This window comes from Bos taurus, chromosome 7 (assembly GCF_002263795.3).
Source record: "Bos taurus isolate L1 Dominette 01449 registration number 42190680 breed Hereford chromosome 7, ARS-UCD2.0, whole genome shotgun sequence".
Taxonomy (NCBI): domain Eukaryota; kingdom Metazoa; phylum Chordata; class Mammalia; order Artiodactyla; family Bovidae; genus Bos; species Bos taurus.
In genome coordinates this window covers 96,344,268-96,357,545 of record NC_037334.1, presented here as the reverse complement: position 1 = coordinate 96,357,545, position 13,278 = coordinate 96,344,268, and the positions used below count along the sequence as shown (strand labels likewise).

At 38.2% G+C, this 13,278-nt stretch overlaps 1 protein-coding gene across 2 annotated transcripts in view; it reads right to left on the bottom strand.

Annotated features, from left to right (window-relative positions):
- Positions 1-464: 464 nt before the first annotated feature.
- ERAP2 (endoplasmic reticulum aminopeptidase 2) overlaps positions 465-13,278 on the bottom strand; it is a 52,821-nt gene continuing 40,007 nt past the window's right edge. The window contains exons 14-19 of one of the 2 annotated variants that reach the window (XM_005209760.5): positions 10,075-10,231; positions 9,407-9,591; positions 6,092-6,253; positions 5,446-5,586; positions 3,234-3,315; positions 465-2,543 (exon numbers count right to left, since the gene is read on the bottom strand). In XM_005209760.5, the coding sequence (XP_005209817.1) occupies positions 2,400-2,543; positions 3,234-3,315; positions 5,446-5,586; positions 6,092-6,253; positions 9,407-9,591; positions 10,075-10,231 (871 nt within the window). In that variant the 3' untranslated portion in view covers positions 465-2,399. 2 annotated transcript variants of the gene reach the window in all.

The following is a 13,278-nucleotide window of genomic DNA, read 5'->3' as shown; positions in this document are numbered from 1 at the left end:
TGAGTAGGCTTTGGAAACCACAAAATTTTCCCTGTGCCTCTGTGGGGAGTCAGGGAAGCATGGTGAAGTTGGGTCTGGTCGGTCACACCATCATTATTCGTGATATTGTATATAACCTTTTCATGACTTGTTTGTTCATTCAAGGTGAAAGTGAAAGCGAAGTTGTTCAGTCATCCAACTCTTTGTGACCCCATGGACTGTAGCCTACCAGGCTCCTCCATCCATGAGATTTTCCAGGCAAGAGTACAGGCGTGGGTTGCCATTTCCTTCTCCAGGAGATCTTCCCGACCTAGGGTGTGAACCCAGGTCTTGCACGTTGTAGGCAGACGCTTTACCCTCTGAGCCACCAGGAAAGTCCTCATTCAAGGTAAAGGAAACTAAAACTAACGTTAGCCAAGCTTTAGTTTGTTTTAGGGGTCTGGCATCCACCATAAAGGTTTTGAAATACCACACTAATAAATGTATTTCTTTTTAAAAAAAAAACTCTTTATTCATTAAAACATCATTGGCATAGCACTTCTCATGTTCAATCTCATCAAATAATAAAATTTCCATTTTCTGTACTCAATTCTTAAGAATCAGAGAGATTAACTAAAAGGAAGAGAATTAAAAACTTGGAAACTTACGGCAGGTAAGTTATTACACAAGAGAAAGAAGTTTTCTTACTAACAGCAAGATTAATGGCACAATTCAACCAAAACTCATATACATTTTACTGCTTAATTTACATATTATTTTGGTGGAAAAAATAGTATTCTTTATTCTTTCAGTTTCTTTATGCAAAAATACACTTCTACAGGGACATCACTTAGATGTTATGCAAACCTTATAGAGCCATGAACAGGCCAACTCTAGAGTCCAAGATGCTTGAAAGACTTCAAGAAATTATTTAAAAACAAACTTAACAAAATATGTGCTGGATCACGCCCATGTCCATCCAAAATGTATCCTGTCTCTGACTGTGGCAGTAGAGAAAGGTCTACAGATCTTTATGATATGAAATAATTTAAAAGGGATTGGATAACATCCTGCCACCCTACTCCCACCCAAATAATCCCAGCCTTCTTTGATAACCAAGATAAGCCAGTAATCTGTGGATTGATTCAAATCTTATAAGAACTTATTATACTTTATACTGACTTATACGTGGATCATGAATTTGATAAATTTACTACCTTTATTTAGAGTGACGTTTTATTTCTTAATACCTTAGTCAAACCATTAAGTCAAACAATTTCAAAGATGGAGATTCCCTTAAAATATGAAGAAATGCCAAAACTGGTTTACAAAATATAGTGATACCTTTAAATATTTACATCAAACTAAGCCAAAATATATACAAAATATATTTAAGCCAAAATAGATCCAATAGTATGATCTAACTCTGCAATTTTCAAAAGATTTATTACAAATGCAATAGGGCATGGGTTAAAGTGGGGTGATATCATCTTTCTCTCCTGTACCACTGTGACTCCAGATTTAACTTCATTTAGAGATGACCTCAGAAGTCTGCTTTCAAGGCTCCTCATGAATGTTAGGCTCAAGCCAAAAGGCCCTCCTCGCTTCTTTGATAAACCCTGACGTCTAGTTTGAAATAACCTGAGATTTGGCAATAAGTATGTTTTCCTGGCACCCCACTCCAGTACTCTTGCCTAGAAAATCCCATGGACGGAGGAGCCTGGTAGGCTGCAGTCCATAGGGTCGCTAGAGTTGGACACAACTGAGCGACTTCACTTTCACTTTTCACTTTTATACCTTAGAGAAGGAAATGGCAACCCACTCCAGTGTTCTTGCCTGGAGAATCCCAGGGATGGTGGAGCCTGGTGGGCTGCCATCTATGGGGTCACACAGAGTCGGACATGACTGAAGCGACTTAGCAGCAGTAGCAGCAGCATGTTTTCCTGATCCATATGCTTCATACTTTGATTGAGATTTTACATGAATGATAAAAAATAAATAAACTATTCAGGCTGAGCTGAGAAAGCAGAAGGGTGAGGAGATGGAAAGATGTGAAAGAAAGATTTTTTTTTTTGCAGACTGGTTATGTTTCCTTGGAAGTAACCTGGTTGGGAAAACTCCAGGATACTATGCAAGGCTTAAAAAGCATCAAAGAAGCAAAATAGTAGTTGCTTAAAGTGGGGCAGTGTAGACAGTCTGTGTTGCGGCAGCTACTTCTATATATATCTCCACATATCTCCATTATTCAGGAGGTTTACTTTAAAATAGGCTACTGGGGCTCCACCCCAGCATCATATGTCTGTCAGCTAGAAGTGATAGCTGAGCACAGGCAGCTGTGTAGACTGACTTCTTGAGGCTCTTTACAGGTTAAACTATCTGGAACACTGGTTCTGCACACTTCCCACAAACACAGCATCTGATGTGCTGTTTCTATTGACCATTTAAATACTAGTCAGTAGCCATTTCCTCAGGGTGGGAAGGTTCTTCTCCAGCCACTTTATATTTTTGGATATGGTTTCCAGAATAATTTGAAATATATCTAGGTGTGATCCTTGGGCCTTAAGAGATTCAAAGAACAGTTTCACCTGAAAAAAAAAAAAAGCCAGAAAAGAATTACTGATATGGTTCATAAAACACTTTATCTTTCAAAGGGTTTCAAAACAGCTTGCAGATTATACAAACACAGGTGCAAGCATTTCTCTGACGACTTCTAAAAAAGTTATTTTCTTCATCTCTTTTGGGGGCATAATTATGTCACTTTATCTTCAAACAATAGGTAAAGTAAGACAGGAATGACAAATCTTACAAGTAAGCACACTGTAGGTAAAAAAAGGTAAGAGATTGAGTCAAGTTCATAAAGTAAGCAGTGATCTGGGATTTAAGTTCTGAATTTGCATTAAAAGTAAATAAATTTATTGTGGAAAGGCAATGTAAAACACAAGAATGCTTTTTAAAAAGAGGTTAGTAGAACTACCATAAAGAGCAATATTGTTAAAAAGACCTTCAAGCACTCTTTCAAACTTCAATATAATCACTCAAGTGATGATACAATGCAAACTAAATACAAAAGGACTCGTCCCTCAAGTGTAATTTTCATTTTGAATGCTATGAACATTAATTCTGTCTCTTCCACTTGCTTTCTAGGTGACATTGGACAAACAGCTTATTTTCTTTCAATAAAACAACAACTGAAAACCAGATTGCATCTAAATTTACTTTCAATTCTATAACTTGAACATTTATTTTTAAATTGTTGGCAATAGAGAGTCACAAACCTCCTGCAACTCATCCTTGGAAGAAAAATGAGATGTTGTACCAGAGATGATCATTCTTATGGGGAATGAGCCCAACTCAAATCTGAAAATAAAAGGAATTTCATAGATGTAAGTAATAGGAACAATGACCTTATGTTTATAACACGTTATATATATTTAAACTATGTAACATTAGTAACTATACGATAAGCCTGTACGTTACAATGGATACTATCAATTACCACAAGAATAGCTCATATGCATCTGGGAAAATCTGAAAGCTATGAAATTTATCAAATTTGACCATAAGATTAAAATTTAGATAAAGCTTTTATAGGAAACATGAATGTTTATGTTTAAATTTAAGTTCATATTTAAAGCAGCACCCCACAATTTTTGATTATGCATTCCATCAACAAAATTTTTGACCAAGAATTTCCCAATGTGCGTATTTTTATTTATGAATTATATGTATACACTAACTTAAAGGTAAAAAGGAAAACGTAAGATAAGAATAAGATAAGAGCATGAAATAAGAAATGATACAGGTAGTAATATTTTCTTCTTGCGCTCTAAGGCATTGTCTTGCAAACTTCCCCAACTCATTTTGGACATCACTGTGTTTAAACATCGTATTTATTGGGGCATTGTTGGTGGAACTCTTTTTCAAAGCCACAGATGGCATTCTTTACCCCTTCTATGTCTATTCTCTACGTCTTACATAGAGAATCTGGCCACAAGTCTAAGGGGTTCATGCTGTAAAGCAGAGCACAGATACATCTCAGACATGCTGCCAAGTCTGGGCTCTGTACACACTCAGAGAGGAGAATAATTTCCAGTTACAAAATAAATCTACAGCATTGCAGAGAAATATGATCATCCAGGAGGGAACGGAGAGTCACGCAAACAACAAAACCAATGGTTCCAGTAGGGTGTTTAAGGAAAATGATTTTGTTTTGTTTTAAAAAAACAGTTTCTAACTAATTTGGTCTCATGTGGATGTTAACCCCTTTAAGGTCTGGAAGGGGTAGAAATGTGCTTTTTGCTCACAAAAAGCTATCGGTGAGAATAGCTCTGAGTCCTTTATGACTAAGAAATGAGAGGGATGAGGGACTGAGGATGACTGGCATCAGACATGCTAAATGACACAAAAGTAAGCAAATTGCACAGCTCTTTCATTTAGGGTACTTTCCATAGAGTTAATAAGTGATATTTTGGATTTGGATGAGGAATGGTAGAGCACCTTCGCAGGGGGTCTATTGTGAGAGAAAGCCATGCCATCCTGTACATTCCGAGGAAATCTAATCATTGTTGCTTTTGTTCTGGGACTATCTTAGGGCCAGGAGCATATTGCAGTGAGCTATAGTTCTCCCAAGAGTTGAAACCCCAGAGAAGACTCATAACCTATCCAGTTTTGGAGGGGAGCTCCCCAGGCACTTCTGATTAATTTCTTCTACTGCCTCCAAGCTCTCCACTGTATTACCTCTCCAAGGGAACTGGAGGTAGGGATTAGTTCTCTTCAAATTTTCTGAAGTTTTTTTTTCCCCCAGAACAAAACTATATTAACAAAGTAAACGAAATAGTTTGCTGTACCATATATGGCTTCATTGCATTCTTCTGGGCTAGGGAGAGAGCCAGAAGGGAAAAGGGGATGGGGTTGATGACCGGATTTAACTCAGCTCTTACTTGTTCCCAGCAATTCTTCATGGCCTGAGATGAGTAACAGAAATCTGTTTCCCATCCCCTTCTTTTCATTCCTCTCCCTTATACCTGGACAGCGGGCTAGTGAGTTTTAAAATCAATACACTTCATCAAACCATTTGAGTAAAAATAGTATCATTCATATGCTTTAGGGAACATCTGATTACACTTGGTTTTAGGCAACTGAAGTATCTGGGTGGAAGAATACACATTATGAAAGTCACTCAGTTGTGCCCGACTCTTAGTGATCCCATGGACTATACAGCCCATGGAATTCTCCAGGTCAGAGCACTGGACTGGGTAGCCTTTCCCTTCTCCAGGGCATCTTCCCAACTCAGAGATTGAGCCCAGGTCTCCCGCATTGCAGGTGGATTTTTTACCAGCTGAGCCACCAGGGAAGCCCAAGAATACTGGAGTGGGTAGCCTATCCCTTCTCCAGAGTATCTTCCCGACCCAGGAATTGAGCCTGGGTCTTTGCATTGCAGGCGGATTCTTGACCAACTGAGCTATTAGGATATAAACAAATACCAACTTTTTAAGGAGATGGGTCCAGTTTTCTTTTACAAAGTTCCAGGCTAGTTGCTGCCCCTTGGGATTTCTGGCAGTTGTAAAAAGAAGAGTTGCCAAGTCCTGTGTCTTGATAACCTTTCCTTCCATTCCTAGTTCAATTAACCTGAAGAAACAAAGATCACTTAATTTTTCACGGCATGTGATCTATAATGGAAATTAACTCAGGCTATCAGTATATTAAAAGCATCAGAGAGAAAGAGGCACAATGAAAGTGTAATGTACCCAAAACAGTAATAAACTCTCTACTGGCTAACATTTTTTAATATTCCAGTTAAACGTTTACATTTCTCTAGAAGTAATTTTATCCACTTATTATTTCAGTAAACTTCAATTAGCATCTTATACACAAAAATGTATTTTTCAATAATAATAATTTACCTCCAAGGTTCTGACACTAAAACATAGCTATTTGCTTAGTATCAATCACATGATTAAGGAACATCTGTTTTCACTATGTGCATTTTGTCAATACACGGTTTTTGGAAAAAATTCAAAATGGTTCAAATCCTGAGTTAGTTATTATTATATGCCTTTGAAATTGATGGCTGAATTTTAGTAACTTTCCTGAATATGTGTAAGTTCACTTTTAACAACTTAAATTCACTTACTTCATTAACTTTTCCTGATGTTTGCTGGTTGACAATGCATACAGAATTTTGTTTTTTTCAGCCCCTGACAATGACAGTTCATATTGCTCCAAAAGGTAATTCCATCCTGCTGTTGTTTGAGCCCCCACGGAATACACGATCGTTAAAACATCTGCTGGGATACTGTAATATTAAGCACAAAAGTGAAAAAAAGTTCTACGAAAGAAAAAATTAGTTTTTCTTATTATGATTTTAAATTCTAAAACATAATCACCTTTGAGTTATTTCCTGTTGTTCAGTCACTAAGCTGTGTCTGACTCTTTGCGACCCAATGGACTGCAGCACACCAGGCTTCCCTGTCCTTCTCAATCTCCCTGAGTTTGCTCAAACTCATGTCCATTGATTCAGAGATGACATACAACCATCTCATCCTCTGTTGTCCCCTTCTCCTCCACCCTCCGTCTTTCCCAGCATCAAGGTCTTTTCTAGTGAGTCAGCTTTTTGCATCAGGTGGACAAAGTATTGGAGCTTCAGCTTCAGCATCAGTCCTTCCAATGAATATCCAGGGTTGATTTCCTTTAGAATTGACTGGTTTGATCTTCTTGCTGTCCAGGGGACTCGTAAGTGTTCTCCAACACCACAATTCAAAAGCATCAATTCTTTGTTGTCCAGCCTTCTTTATGGAAGATTTTATGTACTGATACTTTGCAAACTATTTGTGTTTTTTCCTACTGATAATAAAATGTTTAAAGAATAAAAATCATAAAAATTTAAACTACATGGAGAATCTTCATGAGAAGATGAAACAAATAAAAGATGTGATTTCTGAAATATAAATGCACTGGTTTATATAGAATTCTGTCAATAAATTGCATGTATTGGTACTATATGATTTTTTTTAAATTATTACTTGTTGCTTTAATGTCGCATTAGGAATATTTTCTAGTAGGCCTGTTTGAGAGCTATCTGACTCTCTAGGTGTAAAAAATTGTAATTTAGCACAGTTGTTTAGAGTTCAGTCATTTATATTATAATTCTGTAAAATGATAACATGCAATATGATTATTTTATGTCCGCCTAAAGAAGGCACCATGGTTTTCAAGTTTTATTGTCCTAAAGGATACTAACTAGTCTTTATTTTAATTTAGTTATGATTTTTAATTCCAAATATAATTGATCAGTAATAGCCAATATCCATATTGATGGCTTGGAAAAGTACAGTACAGAGAAGCAGGGATGGGACAGGAAATTTGCATTTATCATACAGGGTCCATAACATTGTACTAGTCTCTATACAACTTACTTAACTGCCAAAGTTACCCAGTGAGATGTAAAAGTTACCTTAATTTTTAAAAGTGGAAGTAAAGTTGAGAAAGTTGAAGTAACTTGCGCTGAGGTGACATATTAGCCTTTTCTGAGATGGGATTTAGACATATGATTCTAAAACTGTACTACTCCCACTGTACTATATGTACATAAATATCCCAAGAGCCTTTGAATCATAAAACAAAAAGCAACCAAATTATAATCCACATTATTTTTATTTTAGTGTATTTTACTAAAGGAAATCAGTCCTGGGTGTTCATTGGAAGGACTGATGTTGAAGCTGAAATTCCGATATTTTGGCCACCTGATGTGAAGAGCTGACTCATTTGAAAAGACCCTGATGCTGGGAAAGATTGAAGGCAGAAGGAGACAGGGATGACAGAGGATGAGATGGTTGGATGGCATCACCGACTCAATGGACATGAGTTTGGGTAAACTCCAGGAGTTAGTGATGGACAGGGAGGCCTGGCGTGCTGTGGTTCATGGGGTTGTAAAGAGTCGGACATGACTGAGCAACTGAACTGAATTGAACTGTATAAATTTACAAAAATTGGTAACAAATGAATCGTGAGTCCCTTGAAGGTAGGACACCTAGCTGTTTCTCTCACCAGCTTATTCTTAGCACTAACTGTGGCGCCTAGCACAAAATCAGCAGGCAAAGCATTATATTCTGAATTCATGAATAAAGGAAGTAATCTCTAAAGGATTAATACTGATGGTCTTAAACTTTAAAAAAATAAACCTACAATATTTGATTATGTAGTCTTGATTACAAGCTTAAATGAGATTTTCCTAGAATGTTTTCATAGTATAGCATCCTATACTATAGGATGTTGAACCATCATATCTACTGGACTTGAGTGACTTCAGGTAAGATCATTCTTCTTGTAAGTAGCATAAAGACAGAATATAATCTGACGTGCTATAGGGCAGCAGAATGTTTATATTTTAGCCTCATTCATACAGTTTATTTAAACATGAACAAAAAGAAGAAAAAAATACAGCTAAAAGATTTTTTTTTCTGAAACTGATTTTAGGCCTAAATCCTAAAGACTGAAAAAGTCCAAATTTGAAGAAAGCAAATTACTTTTTTAAAAAATAAGAAGTCAAGAAAAGATTTCAAAAAGCTCATGGAGATTTAGTTACATGGAGACAAATTGTGATAGCATTTCATAACAATTTGGGAGAGGAAAAATTGACACTATTGCTTTACTTGCTACTAAAGCTGTGCATTTTTTTTTCTATTCTAAAAAATGAATTTTCCTTAATTCACATACAGATTTGATTTCTCAAAACATCCAGCTTGAAATTCAGAGTTTTAATAGCAACAATATAAAATCATGTGTTGGACAGAAATTAAGGCTTACATTGAAAAGATTGTGGGGCCTTTTAATACTATGGGTTGCAGCTGCTAGACTGAACTGCAACAGAATCAATTTGATCACTGGGCATTTACCTGATTACAACAACCACTGGAATCAACTTTGCCACCTTACACATCCTTTAGATGGCCCAAATCATCAGTTTCCTATCAAAGCTGAAACTTGAGGCTAAGACGGTGGTATGTGGTGCGTGTGGTATGGTATTGGTTAATGAGGAAGTAAATACATTGAACAAAGCTCCCTCCCCACCACCTCGTTTTTTGTTGCATCAATTGATCATTGGCGTTTCGATTGCATGCACATTTCACATTGCTTTTTATCTTTAAAAGGCATTACTCTTGGCAGTCGGGCACCACTCTAGTCTACCCCACTTTCACCCGCTGGCTGTCTTTCTGAAACCATGCTAATGTTTATTAGCTTTTCCCTGCAGGGAACTAAACCTCACTTCCCACAAAAATCTATTGAGCACTTACTATGTGGGAGCATGAGACAAGGGTATGTAATTCCCAGCATGGTTTTTTTTTTTTTTTTTCCTATACTCACTAAAAGGTTTTAGATTTAATGTCTCGCATGATCAAAGACTTTTACATCAAAGTGAAAGGAACAAAGAACAGAAGTCCAGATTTACTTTAATTTTCCACTGGATTCCATCCACTGAGAGAAGAGTTCAGTTGCCTTCTGGATGCAAGGAGCATGGTTCAGGTAACAGGCCAGCTTCAAGACAGTGGAGCGAAGCATTCTGTCCCAGACAGAGCCCTCATCAAGCCAGCTTTGCGTGTCAATCACTGGCTTAAAATACTGGAGAAGGTAATGCTGCAGAAAGCATAGGATGGTTTACAGAGAGGCTAAATTTAGTTCTTAACACAGCCCTCACTCACCCATCTAATGGGTTCAACTCTAAACAGTCTGCATGAACATTTCCCAAAGCATGGAACTACTAATTGCTACATTTTGCTTCTTTTTCTGGTGTGTGGTCTCCACCCACCACAGTTCCTTTCTCCATTAGAAGTACAATTTTATTTCTTATCTGAGAGGGGACTATCAATTGATGTAAGATAAAATCCCCTTAGGAGGGATGCTTTGCTTATGACCTTGGTACCCAGCTCTTAGGGTGATGGTGACAAAGACCAGGGGATAACCAACCATTAGATACTTAAGTGGTGACTGTGCTCCCAGGCGATTTCCTTAGATTCGCCAAGCTTTAACCCCAAGAGTTCACACAAAATAGAACAAGTCTCACTGATCATCCAGCTGCCGTGTCTTTTACTTAATGAACCTTCTGAAAGGAATACAAACCTTGAGATTTTCAGTGACATCTGAAATGTTCCTTCTTTCCACCATGCGGTAAAACAATTCTAGGTATTCCAGACCTTTGAGAAGCGCGGGAATGCTTGTTTCATGTTGGAGGTAGCGAGTCAGGTCAAGGGCTTTGTCTAGGGTCAGCCTTCCTGCGCTGAGGTATGAAACAGATGTCGGAGGTTTGTGCATATCTTACAGCTCTCAATATTTTAAGTAGTAAGGCAAATATGAGACAGAGACCAGTAACAGAAGCAGCTCATTATAATTCAAACCATTTGGTTTAAATCCTAGCTCTCCCACTGATGTGGGCAAATTAACCTCTGAGCTTCACCTGCTTCCTCTATATAATGGGAATAATATTAGTATCTACTTTAAATCTCTGTTGTGAGGACTAAATGATTTAATATAGGTAAAGTGCTTAGAATAATTGCCTAAACATAAATAAGAGTTTTCTAAATGAAATAAACAGCTAATATTAATATCTAGTACCAAATAATATCAAACTTTTCATGTATTTGTCATTCTCTAATTGCTTAATTTGTGGTTTTGAATTGTTCCTCCACGTGTATTTGGAAATTTTGAGGACAGGTGCCATATCTATTTTTTTTTTTTTTTTTTTGACGTCCCTTCCTAGAACCTAACAGAGAAGCCAGTTATTCTGAGTAGGACAAAACAAGGATTTTCTTTGTTTTTAAAGAATCTATTTAGATTCTAAAGTGATATGTCTTCTTTATATTTTCCTTTAATGCAAACAAACAACAAAACTATTATTCTGAGTACTAAAACTTCAGTGTGTCTTTTATAGAGGAAGTAAGTTATTATACTGTCAGCTTCATAACGTGGTTGTTCACTCATGTTTCTGAGAAGACCTGTGTCCCTGCAGCATCTATAACCTATTCTTGCCAGCATCCAACTCCCATATTAAGCATAATAGTTTGATATGGAAACAGATTCCAGAACAAAGATACCTGTGTTGAATTTTTCATTAATATAATGCCCTACCTCCTTTGGGATTTTTAAAATTTTAAATGCTCATCTGAAATGAGGGAACTGAAACCAGAAAGAAGTGGCATCAAAAAGAACCAACTTTTGTTGTGACTGTACTCTTCTCAGTCACAATGACATAGAGCTTTAAAACAGACCCACAGTAGATTTTCTAAAAATTTCATCTGACGACAGAGGGCCGGACCATATGCACTATGATTTTATAGTCTGCTGTATTTTTAAAAATACAAATCCACAAAATGTCACTATTCCTTCCACACGTGCAAGTGTCATAATATGTGGTACGCTAGCTAAGTATAAATATAGCCACAACCTTTACAATTTTAAATGTTAAATCTAGTACACAATCCATTCATTACATTGCTCACACTGGGGAAATCAATATGAAACTGGTAGAGAAATTAAGGAGGAATTGACTGCTTATGTTTAGACTTGCCTGGAAAAACAAGCTGTTTTCTTCTGTCTACCATCAACAGAAGAATATATAGAATCAATCAGGTCACAAGGTCACCAACAGAAAAAATATTAAGGATCAGGTGGAGTATTATGCATTGGAAACATTTCCTATTCTGAGAATTACTGAAAAGTACTCATTTTATTCAGTGTGACATATTATTTCTTTACCGGTACTATATACTCTACTTAGAGGATAAGCAACAGGACAAAACTAGGTATTATATTCTAGGGTCAAAATTCTGAAAAGAATGTTTAACCCATAAGACTACTTTATATTAATCTTTTTTTCTTTTTGGCCCAGCCTGGCTGCGACGGACCATGCAGAAGCGTGGCGAGAGAAGCTACCCCACACCCGAGGTCAGGGGCGGTGGCCGGGAGGAACTACCCCATGTCCAAGGAGCCATGGCTGCACCGGTGCAGGAGGGCTGAGAGGAACTGCTCCATGTTCAAGGTCAGGAGGGGCAGCTGTGAGGAGATACCCCTCGTCCAAGGTAAGGAGCAGCGGCTGCACTTTGCTGGAGCAGCCCTGAAGAGATACCCCTCGTCCAAGGTAAGGAGCAGCCGCTGCGATTTGCTGGAGCAGCCCTGAAGAGATACCCCATGCCCAAGGTAAGGAGCAGCCGCTGCGCTTTGCTGGAGCAGCCGTGAAGAGATACCCCTCGTCCAAGGTAAGGAGCAGCCGCTGCGATTTGCTGGAGCAGCCATGAAGAGATACCCTATGTCCAAGGTAAGAGAAACCCAAGTAAGATCCAAGGTGTTGCGAGAGGGCATCAGAGGGCAGACACACTGAAACCATAATCACAGAAAACTAGTCAGTCTGATCACATGGACCACAGCCTTGTCTAACTCAGTGAAACTAAGCCATGCCCTGTGGGGCCACCCAAGATGGGCGGGTCATGGTGGAGAGGTCTGACAGAATGTGGTCCACTGGAGAAGGAAATGGCAAAACACTTCAGTATTCTTGCCTTGAGAACCCCATGAACAGTATGAAAAGGCAAAATGATAGGATACTGAAAGAGGAATGCCCCAGGTTGTTAGGTGCCCAATATGCTACTGGAGATCAGTGGAGAAATAATTCCAGAAAGAATGAAGGGATGGAGCCAAAGCAAAAACAATACCCAGCTGTGGATGTGACTGGTGATAGAAGCAAGGTCCGATGCTGTAAAGAGCAATATTGCATAGGAACCTGGAATGTCAGGTCCATGAATCAAGGCAAATTGGAAGTGGTCAAACAGGAGATGGCAAGAGTCAATGTCAACATTCTAGGAATCAGGGAACTAAAATGGACTGGAATGGGTGAATTTAACTCAGATGACCATTATATCTACTACTGCAGGCAGGAATCCCTCAGAAGAAATGGAGTGGCCATCATGGTCAACAAAAGAGTCCGAAATGCAGTACTTGGATGCAATCTCAAAAATGACAGAATGATCTCTGTTCGTTTCCAAGGCAAACCACTCAATATCACAGTAATCCAAGCCTATGCCCCAACCAGTAATGCTGAAGAAGCTGAAGTTGAACGGTTCTATGAAGACCTACAAGACCTTTTAGAACTAACACCCAAAAAAGATGTCCTTTTCATTATAGGGGACTGGAATGCAAAAGTAGGAAGTCAAGAAACACCTGGAGTAACAGGCAAATTTGGCCTTGGAGTATGGAATGAATCAGGGCAAAGGCTAATAGAGTTTTGCCAAGAGAATGCACTGGTCATAGCAAACACCCTCTTCCAACAACACAAGA